Source organism: Botrytis deweyae (assembly GCF_014898535.1).
Source record: "Botrytis deweyae strain B1 chromosome Unknown BDEW_002, whole genome shotgun sequence".
NCBI lineage: Eukaryota > Fungi > Ascomycota > Leotiomycetes > Helotiales > Sclerotiniaceae > Botrytis > Botrytis deweyae.
In genome coordinates, this window is record NW_024066209.1 from 1617632 (window position 1) to 1632287 (window position 14656).

Sequence of the window (14656 nt, forward strand, 5' to 3'; positions counted from 1 at the left end):
AACTTCTGGTCAATACCTACCTAGTCAAACAGTGATACATACATAGTTTTCTACTTGCTCTACTCTCAAACTCCAGACCTGTACTTATATCAGATAAGTATAATCATACTCAAAGAACCATACTGTCCAACATGTGATCATGATGACATTATATTATTCACGGCATCGAAGTTGCTATACGGATAGCACTCACATTCGCTTTCACACACTCCATTTCCACCTTTTTCCCTTTGTAACTAGTATCTTCTTCTATTTAACGTACTTTCGTATGTCTTCCTAATACTTTTATAATGTTATCTCTACTTCCTATTCACAAAACTCTTCTTGACGAATGTCGGAATCATCTCTTCCAGCGACTTCCAAATGCAAGGAAATTCCCATTTTACTTGTGATAATCTCTATACTACGAGTACAATGATCACAGCTAGTAATCACCCCTTCTGTCTATATTTCTATATTTCACAAGTAAAAACCTCAGTTTTCAATCCAAACTTTATATCTCCCTCCCCACTCCAATTACGCTTCCCTCCTGTGCCACCAAGCATAATTTATCTGCATATCCTTTACAAATCCTATAGAATTAAAATACAATTCAAGAGAGAAAATCACACATTCTATCTCTCATACAGAAAAGCGAAACAGAGGTGCACACTATAAAATTCTACACTCTTCTGATCCATACACCTCTTTATATCAATCCCCTCTCCCCCCTCTTCATCCCCCCTCTCTTACCCAACTTCCACTTCCACTTCCAAACCCCAACCCAATCCTCCCTCGAGAATCAAAATTAACGAAAATCGAAAAATGTCAAAGGAAGAATGCTTTATACAATGAAAGGAAGCATGGAGAAAGAGCCATCGATCAAGTATTCACAGTTTCAATACCAACATCGATACCCTGACACACATACAGACACAAATACAGACACATATACTTCCACCACTCACCATCATCCCATCCCATCTGAAGTACCACCATATACGAAGCCTTCCAATCCATCTTATGTAGCCCCAACTACCCAGCTAGTAACTCAGCATCCATCTTCAGCATCCATCTTCAGCATCCCATACTACGAGACAGAATACTAACCAACCTTCACCCATTATAAACATCTGGAAACGACTAAAGCAGTCAAAATTTAGTAGATTTTGGAGAATCTAAATTGAATCCACGAATTCACGAATCCACAATCCACAATCTTCTTATCTTTGAACTACCTAGTATACTTATTATACTATGCAATCCTATTTCTTATACACAGCCCACCTAATCCAACAATCTCCACTCCCATCCTATCCCATCCCATCCCATCTCACAACATCAAAGCATCTCAAAATCATCTACCGAATAATTAGTCTCATTTTACTTGTAACTCTGCAAGCTCATTCCTTTAATTTTAGAACTCGCATGTATACATGATTACTCATACCGCACACACGTTTCCCTATATCTACCTTCAATCGCATTGGATCCCTACTCTCAGCACCAACCACTGTGCTCTTCTCCAAGCTTGTCCTACTCCAAATCGTTTAGTGTGTGAGAACTGATGGATCGATGGATAGGCATCTTGGGATTCATTCTGTTATATCAATCATCAGAAGCAAATGCAAATCAAACGAAGAGAACTGCAAGTATCGCACAATACAGAAATTATAGCATTCCCTTATCCGCCCATGAAAAGAAGATAAAAATGTATGCATTGTTTCGTTAACGCGACCTCAAACATCCTATCACCAAACCATCCTTAAGTATGACTACGCCGTGACGCGACGAAAGAATCAAAACGCCCAAAACAATCATATCATATTACTCGTAAGAACCGCGGATACTGCATTCCTTCCCCTTGCCCCCTTTTCCTCTCCATATCACTGAGCTCCATCAGATCAACCCCGCTCTTGCTGCCTCCCCGCCTCCATCGCCAAGTACTTCCTCCATCCTAGCCTTCCCCTTACCAATACCACCTTCGCCAACTCCCATCCTCCTTGCCACATATCTCTGTGCGATAACACCCACACCCAAACTCAATGTCTCCTCCACCCATTCTGCAACCCATTCACGGGGGTCCACTCCTCCACTCTCTATAATTTGTTGAATCTCCTCTGGTAATCCTGCATGCGCATTCTCTGATTCTGTACCAAAGAAACCGGACTTTTCTTTAGAGGGTGAAGATGTGGATGTTGGAGTCAAGGGAGCTGGAGCATCGAGCCATTGAATCCATTTAGCAGGAATGGCTTGGGTAAGTGTATAGAAAGTGATACTATGGATTGGATCTTGGAGGTAAATAGCGAAGGAAATTAATTCATCCGGTTTTGGTTTTTCGTCAACCACACCTCCTTCTGCCTCCTTTACTGGACCTCCCTGAAACAAATCTTCTGGTGCTTCATGAGTAATCGCTTGGACGGCCATGAAAATATCGCTGCTGCGAACTGGATTTGATTCGCTAAGATCTTCAGTAGCTCGCTGAGCTGCGAGTTCGAGCCCACCATGCGCATCAAAATACTCCTTCGAATAGGCTTCTGCGCTTACACGGACGAGTTTCGTTCCTTCAATAAGTCCTTTAACGGAGCCAATATCACGATTGTCGGTTCCTACGCGCCACCACGGTCCATCACTCCATCCTGCATTGCCTCCAGTATAACCAGCTTCGGATGCGCGACGCGCTGTGGATTCGTGGCCACGTTGAATGACAAGCAGATCTCCCCCTTCAACTTGAGCCATCACACGAGAAAATGTAGAATAGATGAGAGGGTCGAGAGAGGGATACCCAATGAAATCATGGGTGATGTGGATTTGGAGTCGTTCGTGGGATGAAATAGGTGGTGCGAGAGTATGAAGAATGTTTGTAAAGGTTGGAAGAGCTCTAGATGTCAACTCACCACCTGCAATTTCAATTAGCACTTCTTCACTTGCCACTTCTTCAAGTCAAAATCTCACCAAAGCCTCTAAGAACTCCAACGTTTCCTTTAACTTGTTCTGCCCATCGTTTAGCTTCTTCATTTTGTTGAATTTCCTTCACTGCAGCTTGAGCATGGTTGACCGCTGCACTAGCTGTCGCTGTTGCTGTTGCAAAGACGCTTCCCCATGACCATCCTCCACCCGCTGAAGGGGCTTCAGTAGCAGGCTGAGAAATTGGAGCTTTCTTTTCCGCTTCTTGAAGATCGCTACTAGTTGCGGAAGGAGTAAAACTAGTATGGAATGATCGAGTACTGTCAACAGATTTTCGAGGCAAAGCAGATTTCTCCTCGCTTGATCTGTCCTCACTTCTGCGAGAAGCTGGTGGAGGAGTCGCTGTATTTGAACGTTTCACTTGTTGAATTCGTGGTGTGTGTGGTCGACTTGGTTGTTGTGCTCCAAGGTTTTCAAGTTCCGCAAGTAAATCTTGTTCTGATTGAGACGGTTGTTTTGTTTTATGTGATTTGGAAGGTCCCTTGGAAGAAGGTGCTTTAACTTTAACTTCATCAATGCCTTCCAAAAGCTCATTCAATTCATCATCAGTTGGAGCTGGCTTTGATTTCTTTGAAGCCATGATTGTGAGTGAGTTGTGTATCAATTGGGACGCAGTATCAGAGGATGAATGATTGTTGAAGGTATTTGCTGATTATGGAATGAGTGAGCCCGTCAGAAGAATGATATAATAAGTGATATTTACTTTGACTGTCATCTGTCTCGAAGCACTATTTTGACGTTATTGATAAAGCAAATAAAGGTCTCAACATCAACATGATATGGGGCAAGGCTGACGTAACCTTAGAATGACATGTGATTGGCTCCAGCCACAGTTGAGGCGTTTAAGCACCAAGCACCGAGCACCGCCATCTAACATTTTACGACAGCCGCAAACCCCAAATTGAATCGAAATAACCTTTTTAAAGCAGTAAAATGAGAATCTGACCGACTACGATACTTTTGAACAACAATAGCTTTATGTCTTAAAAATAGCATGTAGTTGATCATCAATATCTCTTGCTAATCTTCCTATAAAGTTTCTAAATCAATTTGTACCCCTTTCCTCAAAATATTTTGGTATACATTTTCTTCCGGTTGCATATAGAGCTGCAAAACTCAAGTTTGAGACCTTGTGGACAAAAACTCGAAACTCTTTGGGTTGGAGCCAGCACAACACATCGTGTTGGTTTCATTTTCTTCGAATCAATTCGTTGAGAAAACTTGGGATTTCTCTTCAATATGGCGCGAACTAAAGTTCCTCCTATTGCGACTCAAGATTCTACTTCTCATATTGAGAAAGGAGTTGGTTCTTCCGAGTCTCAAGAAACTTCATCTAGTTCTTTTACATCATTTTCTTCAACCCCAACATGCCCCAATTGCAGTAACACATTTGCAGAACTATCAGATATGGTGAGTCTCTCTTTACATAAATCCTTCTTCCTTCCCGTCAATCATTTGGTGCTCATGAAATGTAGGACTTTCGTAGTCACGTGGCTGCATGCAGTCGACCATCCACAGCGGAATCAGTAGGAACTATTACTACATCAGGTAGTTCTCTATCACCACCTCCTACTTCACTTGAGAATGCATATGCTTCAGCAAAATATTTATCCAATAAGGATGGGGCGAGACCGGATTTGCATTTCGACTACAATGCAGCTCAAGAGCCTGCTATTGCCATCGCTGACGCTGACGCCGACGAAGAAGATTTCGATCCAGAAGATCATGATCGGATTCAACCATATATCGATCCAAATTCTGAATTCGACTACTATGATCAAGCCGAAGGCCATGAAGAACATGATGTAGATATTAATGATCCAGATATTGGTCTCAAGTTCAAATATCCCAAGCTTTCCCCGGTGGAGCACTTCGAAAAATACCTTAAGAATCCTAGCGAAATGCCATATGATGAACTGTACAAAAGAGCTGCGATTGTGAGCACAGTAAGTCACCGTCGCTACTTATTTTCCCCTGGTTTCCTCTCTGATGTTACATTTAATATCGTGCTTTGTACTGTGTGGGGTAGAAGAACAGGATTAACAATTCCATAGACTGTTTTAGCTGCCTGGCAAAGGGAATTTGATGCAATTGATGAGGAAATCTACGCATATGAATCCCAGGAGAAAGAACGACTTCAATCCGAAAAAGAGGCCGAGAAAGCTTTAGAAGAGGCGGACAGACTTGCCGAGCAATTGGACAGAGACGACCTGGTGGCTACTGCAAAACATTACGCAGTGGAATTGAAATCAAAAACTCCGGAATGGACAGCTTTCATCAATCAGTATCATCAAGATGATGAATTTCGTCTACGTCTTGAAAGTCTTCGGGACCCACAATTCAGAGCCAAACTTCAAAGACAAGCTTTCGTTAGAGAACAAGAGAAGCAAAAGCTTAAGCAAAAGGAACTTAAAGAGTCAAATAAGCTAAAACTTCTCAACGAGCCACTACCTGAGATTAAATTGACTAAAGAAGAGATAGAAGCGGAGAAAAGAAAAGCAGGACGTCTAATAGATCCCACAAAGTGGGATGATATGAAGCAAGCAGAGGTATACGGCTTTGAATATTCTTCCCATCCAAAACATGTTGGTGCGCAACCAATTCCATCGGCCTCTAGAAAGCGTGGTGTGGGTGAAATAGATATGAGTGAAGGTAGAAGTGGTCGAGCTCAGCGAATGGCTACGAGGAAAATGTACGATCAAAGTACACCAGAGGATGAATCGGACGGCTTACCAGCAAAACGACAACGCAAGGTTCGAGTTCTTGATGATGCTATTGGAGAGTTATCTAAGTCTCCTCGAAAACAAAGCCGAAGTCAAACCCCCATCAGAAGAACTTTTCCATCGGGAAAGCCCATTGGAAGGCCACCAAAATCTCTGTCAAAGCTTAAGGATGTTCAGCTTGCATCTGGCGAAGATGAAACGATACTTGAAGATGAATCTATTAAGGACGAAGATATTTCTCGACATCTCCTACCAGCCGAACAAGAGCAACTACAGCAATCGGCCGAATTACTTGTCAATCAAATCGCCGAAGAATTGCCTGTTGAACCGGTTGTAAAAAAGAAGCATGCAGGTGGTAGGCCACGGAAGCATCCGCTTCCCGTTCCTGCTCCTGTGGCTGTTGTTGACGTTATAAACCCCGCAGAACAAATTACTACAGCAGTATCCGAGACCCCTGCGGCAATCGTACCTCCTATCAAGCCAAAGGCTAAAGTTATCAAACCAAAGAAGCAACCAGCCAAGTCAGCCAAATCCGGTGGTCGGGTCAAGAAGGAAGCTAATGTCGAACCAAGTGCTGAAACTGAGGAAGAAAATGCAATATTGCCGACAACCGAGCACGATGACGACTCGGATTCAGAAGCAACTGAGGCAATCAACTCAAGGCGCGACAGCTCATCATCGCAGTCAACTATCTCCTCTTATGGTAATCGTCAAATCAACCGTTCTTCCACCCATGAGCAGACCCTAACACGTGAACCTCGAACAGCTACTCGAAATCGTGCAGCAGTATCTGTCGAAAAGTCAACCTCAATTCAAGAGTCCCCCAAGAAAGCTGTACGAGGAAAACGTAATAGTAGATCGAGCGAAACCCCTGTCGCTAATTCTCAATTACTAAAGGCACGGAAGCCGCGTGGAAAACAGGCAACGATTGAGGAGGATGAAGAAGTGGACCCGTCACATGAACCAATCATCAAGAAGGAGGCAACTCCGGCCGCACATCCGATCATTTCACCATCATCGTCCCGAACTAAGCGCAAGCGAACTGTTGAAGTCAATTCTGACGCGCCAACAGCTCCGAGTGCTTCCCCTACCAAGAAGGCTCGTAAAGGTCGCCCTGCCAAATCCTCATCAGCACCCTCCGAGGGCCCTCTTATTATTTCGGCTTCATCGTCAAAAATCAAGATAAACAAGAGGGCTAAAGGACCTCTTGCAAGAATTCTTCCACCACGTGAACCCAGTACTCGAGCTCGCCGGGCTCCAAAGGCTATTCGAAATACTGATGATGCCAACGAGGATGATGAGGATGAAGATGAGTTGCAAATGCCAGCAACAGAGTATGAAAGGTATCAAGCTTTAGCTGATCCAAGGAGTCCCATTACATTGGGAAAGAGGATTCGAAAAAGCGTTATTGATTTAAGAACAGCTATGGAAGGTGGTGATGATGAAGATGGCGATGACGAGTTTGAGGGGTGATTAGGCTCGAAACATTCCATCATTCTCGTCATGATGGCCAGTCTCCCGACTGATATCATTGTCCGTGTTTGTGACATTCATTTTATCATTTCATCTTCAAGTTTAGCACCTTCACCCAAACCAATAGCCTTGTATTACCTTCTAAAACTTGGCAAACCACCGACTACGATTCTTGCTACCATTCTCAGCTGCAAAAAGAAACCATCTTCCTTTTGTATCGATGCCATCGATCGAATCTATATCAACTAAAAAGGTCCCGAAGCAATCTTTTCAGGCCCTTTCCATGACGAACGACTGTTTTATACAACAACACGCACATAAATTGAACGAACCTCACGAGGTGCACCTGTTACATTTTCTTTGTTTTTGACTTAGCATCGTGTCTTCATCCTTGTCCATAATTAGTACACGAGAACCATTGGACATATTACACGGCGGCGCTCTTTTTGGGGTCCAGCGCAAAAATTGGATTTTACCTTCAATTTATATAAGTGAAAACACGGACGAATTAATTGCTTAATTGTGGTCATTGTCTTACTGGTACAATGGCTGGGCGGAAGGGGTATCTGTATTTCTTAATGAATATATGAGCATGGACTCGGATATTGTGCGTGCATTTATATATGCATTGGAAGGTTCTCGGGGTTGGGATAAATGGGGGCTTTCCCTTTATACATATATCTTAGGGTCTTGGAGTTTTGGTCCAGCGGCATTCAATTATTTCTCTTCTCTTTTTTTTGTGCATAGGATTATAGGAATGCATGGTGTCGGTGTGTATTTCACGCCTGGAAATATAGAGATTTAGCGTAACAAAAATGGAATAATTGAAAACTCGACCAGGGCTATGATTCATTAACTGCAAGAATGAGATGACATGTGCTTCTATATGCGTTCGAAGTCGGACTTGTATCTTGGGTCCTTGACATGTGAATGTGTTGTTGATGTACTAAAGAAGCAGGTATCTTATGAAGTCTACTACGAGTTGGAGCAATTGCGCTTTTTTATCCCGGTTTATACAAAGAAACTTCGCCTGCAAATTTGCTATAGTATAGGAGCAAAAAAGATTGGGCTACACTTCTCACTTGAATTTAGGTCTTCCTGATGATTCGCTATTTGGCTCGGTCCAACTCAGTTGATCTCTTCGTCTACATCTTCATCTTCAACGAATGGAGTTGGAGAGAGAAATTTATTTTATCAAATTGGGAGTTATTGGGATATTCAATACACTCTCTGTATGTATGTACCAGTATTCGTAATTCGTGTTTGTTTTCCATTACCTATACCTATCTATAGCTATGTACCTATGAAATATGAAAATCGTCTATCTTCGTTATGTTTATTATATGATATCCATACCCGTATCCCCGCGATAACAAAAAAAATACCATTTATCATCAATTTCATATATCTCGAGCAATTTCATGACTCAAACCACATATCTATATCCAAGTTCAGCCAGCCAACCATTCCCACTCCCTCAATGCATAGCAAACTGTTCGCCCCCGGCTCTCCTCCCCCCAAACCCATCCGCCGTAGAATTCCTCACTCCAAACGCACTCGCCACGAAGCCCACCCCTCCAAACGCGACGCAAAACCACAAGCCCGTACTATACTGCTCGAGATTTCCCTTCCCCTTATCGATATCCACCGCCTGCACCACCGCGCTCGCGAGCGCCAATCCCACCCCGCTCCCAATCTGAAACGCGGTATTGATCATGCCGCCGCAGAGACTCTTGACGCTCACCGGGACGCTACTCAGCAGGATAATCGTGCAGGAACAGTAGACGATTGTGACGGCTGCGACGACGAGGAGAGAGGTGGGGAGCACGTGCGACCAGAAGGATGTGGAGGTTGAGGTGAGCAGCGCGGCGGGGATGGGCGATGCCATCATCATGAGCATGCCGATGAGAAGCACGGATTTGGTGTTGTAGCGTTCGAGAATCTTGCCGACGGACATGGAGAATATGAAGCCGGTGGCGCCCATAGGGAGGAAATAGAGGGCGGTGGTGCCGGGGGAGAGGCGGTTGATCTCTTGGGCTATGAGGACGATGTAGTAGAGAACGGTTTGGTAGCCACCGTAGCATACTTTGGAGTTCGTGTTAGTATGTAAAATTGCACTTCATGAGAGAGGTGGTAGAGAGGAGAAAGAAGAGACAAAAGGAAAAATTCCAAACATACCAAACCCCGAAATCCACAACGCAGCAAAATTCTGTATTTTCCAAAGCGAAAGCGGCATAATCGGATGCGAAGCTCTCTTCTCCACGTATACAAAAATTCCCAAAACAGTGACCGAGAGAATCAACAAAACGATGATGAAAGCCTTACTCCATCCATACACCCCTCCACTCGACAAAACAAACGAAAGCAGAATAAGTCCCCCAGTCGACAATCCCGCGCCCAACAAATCCAAGCTCGGTTTCTCCTGTCCCTCCAACCGATCCTTCGGCAGGATAAACTGACCCAAGACTCCCAAAATCCCCGTCAACGCAGCGGAAACATAGAACAGATATCTCCACCCCAGACTCCCCGTCAAGAAGCCTCCAAAAATTAGTCCCGCGCAGAATCCCACCGCCCCCGAAGCCGCAAAGAACGATAACGCAATCGTACGATCTTTAGCCACAAAATACGAAGAGATAATTCCCACCGCAGAAGGAACCGTCATCGCGGCTCCGATTCCCTGCAGCGCGCGAAAAATAGCAAGTTGGATAAACGACGTGGCGAAACCATTTGCAATTGTCCAGATGGAAATCCACAGCATCCCAATGAAGAAAATAAGTTTGCGTCCGAATCGATCACTCAATACACCAGCTAACAATAGGAATCCTCCAAAGGTTAATGTGTACGCACTAATCAACCATTGCAAATCACTTGCTTTGGCTCCGAATTCTTTTTGGATGGCGGGTAAACTGATGTTGACTCCAGTCATGAAAACATTATCCATAAGTTGTGCTCCGCATGTTATGAGAAGAATGAGTGCACCGCGGAGACTTTTCACACTGCCGATATCCGGATATGAAGTTTCTGGCAGATTCCTCGATGGTTCTTCGACTTGCAGCTCGAAATATTCGCGTGGAGTAGCACTTCCGCTTCCATTTGCAAGTCCCTGACCATTTCGATGCGAATGCACACCCGGCGTATTAACCGCCGAAGAAGGAGAAGGCGGACGAGTCGAATATGGTGTATTAAATTCGCTAGGTAATTCTCTGATCGTACTGATAGGACCCGGTTTTGCAGCTTTGGGAAAAGATATCGTGGTATTATCCTTTTCTTTCCCAGAATCGCCCTCTCTCGACAATTCCCCATGCGCTTCAAGATACGCATCCTGATGTCCACTAATAACACTGGCAGTCCTCGTTAAACTCTCCAGATCCTCCGCGCGCACACTATCGCGAAAGGCTAAGCGTCCAGATACATTTGAGCGGCGACGAGGCTGTGATCCAATTCCTACAACTAAAGCTGTACCGTGCGGATCTTCATATTGGGAGTTCCTTCGTTCGGGAATCGGAAGTGAGTTATGCTGGCTGGTGGATGCTTCGCCATCTGAAGCTGGTATTGTGAAAACTATTAGCTCTGAAATTTTCTTGTAGAACTACAGAAATTTCTGCGTTGGTGAGGATGAAGGGGTAGAACTTACGAGACATGGCTGGGAAAAAATAACACCAAAATTTCAATTGATATCAAATTGACTGTGAAAGAAAGAAGTTCAAAATTATAACGAGCGCTTGGCCCTCGAAGATAAAAACAAAGATAGAGTAAGTTGGGCAACAGCTCATACAATTCATCCATTTCATGTAGCAACCCACAACCCCATAATTTTGAAAAAATCAACATCATCGATAAGCCTGAAAATTCCCTGCCGAAGGAGTTATGGGTACAATCACACCTTATCGACCTTGAAGGGTCTTTTTTCTCCTCAATTTTTTTCCGCCTAGGAAGGTTTTCCGACAGCTATCCCTGTTTCTATCAAGAACCTGGCCAGCGAGTCAAGACATATGTATGCGAAGGATCCACATGGAGAGACAACGCCTAAAATCATAGTGGGGATTTTCTACTTCACTTGATGATTTTTCTTCAAAGCTTGCATTTGCATGTGATAGTCTGATAATATATTAACTGGCCACTTAAAAACGCATATTCTCAGAGATGATTACTACACAACAAAATGGGAATGGTGGAAAGTGTTTGGCCGCACATCCGATGTATCGAAGTGTTTGATAGCCCTTGGACTATCTGTATTCGGTTCGGTTCGGATGTCAATCTCGATGAGGGGTTTAAGCTTGCGCTTGCAGCCTTATACGTTTGCAGATCATTCAAGGACACGCTTCAGGGCCTGCCACTACAATAAAAAGAGACAGCCCAATCCAGTTCAGTCCATACTTTCATTGCCCTTCACAAATCATAGATTTGATCCAAAGGAGGGAGTTCTGGTATAAGGAAAATTTAAGTTTGAGAAATTATTCAAATTCTAGTAGATGCGAAATTGAACGTCTCCAACTCTCATAGTAAGATCTATTCAACTCATCATACTCAATGACATCAAACTCCTTGCGCCACCAATACAATTTTCGGTCAAATGCTCCATCCGATACAATACTTTCCCATATCTGGGAGGGGAATATAACGCCAAATCAGATCCCGACTATATGCAAATGCCCTAGCTTTGGCGCGCCATGTTATCCATATACTGCCGTTTCTTTTCGTAATCATCCGAATCCAGAACTCTGTCGTCTTTCAATTCATTAGTCCAGATTGTGGTGGAACTATTGAAGAATATCGTATGATGTAATGAAGAAATGATAGCGAAGAAAGTAAAATCGCCTAGCGAATTTAAAGAAATGAAAATAAAAGGTAGCAAACTATTATCCTATAGGTCCGTAAAATTGGCTCCTCGTTCTGCCAGGAATAACGAAATCGTTCAATGAAGCTCGAATGCCGTGAGGTGACAGGTTGTATCGACCGTTTGGAAATATAAAATGATTAGGAGACCGACGTGGAACCTTCAGTTTTCTTAACTTCTCCCTTCATCTTTTCCTCATTTTTCTGTCTCGCATCGGCGGCTTTTTGTTCGTCCTGTTTACGTTTGTCTTCAGCTTTTTGTACTTGATTGGCCTTTTTCTCGGCTGCAGTAAATATCTTATTCTCTGCGGCTCGCTGAGCTGGCGGACGTTCGGATGCATCATGGGATTGTGATTTTGGCTGTTCTTCTTTGATTGGTTGTTTGCTTACGGGTGATGTATCATCTTGTTGAGCTTCCTGTGCGGCTTTTTGCTTCGCTTTTTCCTTAGCTTCCTCTGTAGCTTTTTGTGCTTCTGCTAACTTCTTGGCTTCCTCCAACTTCTTGGCCTCTTCCAGTTTCTTCGCATTTTCAGCGGCTTGCTTCGCCTCCTCCGCCTTTTGTGCATCCGTCTTTGGTGGTGGCTGAGCTTCCTTTTGTGGTTCCATTGGTACTTGAGTATCTTGCATCACGGGAATCCATTCCATCTTATCATCGTCGAAGTGGTGGCTTTTTGGTTAAGTTAGCATAGATATTCCAGGGTGAAAATTGTGATTCCATCAAACATACCCTTCAAATTCAGTCAAGGTCAATGATTTCTCATGATATTCTGCCTCCAAAATTTCTTTGTAGGCGAAAGGAATCTTGGCTGGAGCTCCCTCGAAGAAGGTGTCTCGCAATGGAAAGATGTATGTATCCTGTGATTATTAGCGCAATCCAGCTGATCGTACTACCAAAAGAATTACCCTATATTCATGACCATCCTTGCAGCTCATCATTCCCTCTCCGGCAGGATGAGTATAATTATATCTGGCGGTTGTGATATCAATGAATAAGCCACTCGTAGTATCGACCCATCGTGCATCAATGACATTCAATTTGTCCGATTGCTCCCTGTTAATATAATGAGGGTTGACCTCTAGCATATAATCTCGGCCTTCTGGAATGCGCGGGGTTTTGTAGTGGAAGACAGTCATATTGTAGTAAGAGGCGAGAAAGTGCATCGAAGATTCGGAAACTTGGACATCGGAGTCGGAATCCCATGGTAGAATCTAAAAATTGTGAGATTTTGTGAAGTAATCGGAATATTTGCAGTGTCGTTCCTACCTTGCGATTCCACCACCAGCCGAGTAAAGTACCATGCATGAGCCATGTTTCCACTCCAATATCTGAGAAAGTAGCTAGGTAGGTTTGAATGAGATTCGAAAGTGCTTGTCTGCGTTCTCTATAGCCCAATTGCTTGTCGGCAAATCTATACGGATAATATTAGGTTCTGCCATTGTGCACTGTAGCAAGAATTCCATAGAAATTACATACCGGCCATCGTAATGCGGATGGAAGCTATTGACCTCGCCGTGTTAGCATTGAATTCCAAATTGACTTCGAAATCCCTCGATCCCACATTATAATTAGATGGTAGAAATACGTACACACTCTCATCTGTTAGGGAAAATTCCGTTAGCTGGGTTTCAACTAAACGTAAACTCTAATCATCATGGACCGGACAATTCGGACAGGTCCATAGTCGCAGGTTCCGCCACAACAAACTCTCTTTGGGAAGAAAACAAGAACTCACGAAAATATTTCTCGCTTGGATCACCTCTCCTTCCGCTCATGTCCTTGTGTAACTGCGTGCGCACACTGTAAAAGTCGGCATCTCGTTTTTGAATTGCCAGCGCCGACACAATGGACAAAAGTCCAGGTAAAGTGATGATCCACGAAATGCGCATTTTCGATTATGGCGATATGGTGATCAGCTTACGAGAAAGCAATTTGGACAGGGTTGAACAACCGTCTTGGCGCGGCTTTTCTAAATTGTGGATGTGGGATGAAAGGATGTGCCAAGAGATGTATGATCGAATTGTATATCGAGAGAAGGAATTCGGAAGCTGCCGTTGTATGTGAAGCAAAGAGGTACAAGAGGAAGGGGAAGATAGAGAGAGAGAGAGAGAGTACCAATGCAAAATGCGGAAAAGATCAAGATTGAAATGCAATGGAGAATGAAGTAAAAAGGTATTGATTCAAGGAAAATTAAAAAGAGACGTGGGGAAGCACACGATCAAGTACTCCTTTGGTACTCGTCACCCAAGACAAGGGATATATCCCAAGAAGCAATTGAGTGGAGACGGATCTTGCTAGTTTTCTCTCAAATGTGATCAAGCAAACAGCTTACGGAGTTATGATTGTTGAGATATTGAGAGATTAAGGCGGCGTGAGGAGGAAGCATGTATTTTTGTTCAATTCGCCGCTTAGACAGAATTGAGGTCAAGGGAAAGAGAAATATTGAGTGATTATTGGACGAATGGGAAAGTCGTCGTGGGTTCACGCATCAGCCCCCAAAATAATGCTCTAAGATGTATCTACGATACTGCATAGTACGAGGAACCTAGCTACAATTATTATTATTAGTAGTAGTAGTAGTAGTAGTAGTAGTGCTGGTAGTAGATGAGGGATTTGAGGAATATGAGAAGCCGGCATCATTTAGCGCTTGCTTCTGTTTGAAGGCAAAAGGTTGAATCAA

The 14656-nt window shown here is 43.6% G+C and overlaps 4 protein-coding genes across 5 annotated transcripts; 1 reads left to right on the top strand and 3 right to left on the bottom strand.

The window, feature by feature from the left end:
* Positions 1 to 1878: 1878 nt before the first annotated feature.
* Positions 1879 to 3526, bottom strand: EAE98_001178 (uncharacterized protein; the record flags this gene model as incomplete). Its single annotated transcript, XM_038948795.1, has 2 exons — positions 1879 to 2879; positions 2935 to 3526. 2 exons carry the CDS (start codon positions 3524 to 3526, stop codon positions 1879 to 1881), a joined length of 1593 nt encoding a protein of 530 aa, XP_038815061.1.
* A 377-nt stretch (positions 3527 to 3903) lies between these two features.
* Positions 3904 to 7978, top strand: EAE98_001179 (uncharacterized protein). The gene is made up of 3 exons (XM_038948796.1): positions 3904 to 4356; positions 4422 to 4892; positions 5001 to 7978. Exons 1-3 carry the CDS (start codon positions 4186 to 4188, stop codon positions 7140 to 7142), a joined length of 2784 nt encoding a protein of 927 aa, XP_038815062.1. The 5' UTR covers positions 3904 to 4185; the 3' UTR covers positions 7143 to 7978.
* Positions 7979 to 8619: 641 nt separating this feature from the next.
* EAE98_001180 (uncharacterized protein) lies at positions 8620 to 10783 on the bottom strand (the record flags this gene model as incomplete). The annotated part of the gene is made up of 3 exons (XM_038948797.1): positions 8620 to 9227; positions 9321 to 10688; positions 10777 to 10783. 3 exons carry the CDS (start codon positions 10781 to 10783, stop codon positions 8620 to 8622), a joined length of 1983 nt encoding a protein of 660 aa, XP_038815063.1.
* A 1336-nt stretch (positions 10784 to 12119) lies between these two features.
* Positions 12120 to 13865, bottom strand: EAE98_001181 (uncharacterized protein; the record flags this gene model as incomplete). Of its 2 annotated transcripts, XM_038948798.1 has the most annotated exons (8): positions 12120 to 12212; positions 12369 to 12645; positions 12706 to 12833; positions 12882 to 13187; positions 13243 to 13387; positions 13453 to 13476; positions 13566 to 13575; positions 13712 to 13865. In XM_038948798.1, 8 exons carry the CDS (start codon positions 13863 to 13865, stop codon positions 12120 to 12122), a joined length of 1137 nt encoding a protein of 378 aa, XP_038815064.1. The 2 variants fall into 2 exon arrangements, with proteins under 2 accessions (XP_038815064.1, XP_038815065.1); XM_038948799.1 differs by having other exon boundaries at positions 12120 to 12645.
* Positions 13866 to 14656: the final 791 nt, after the last annotated feature.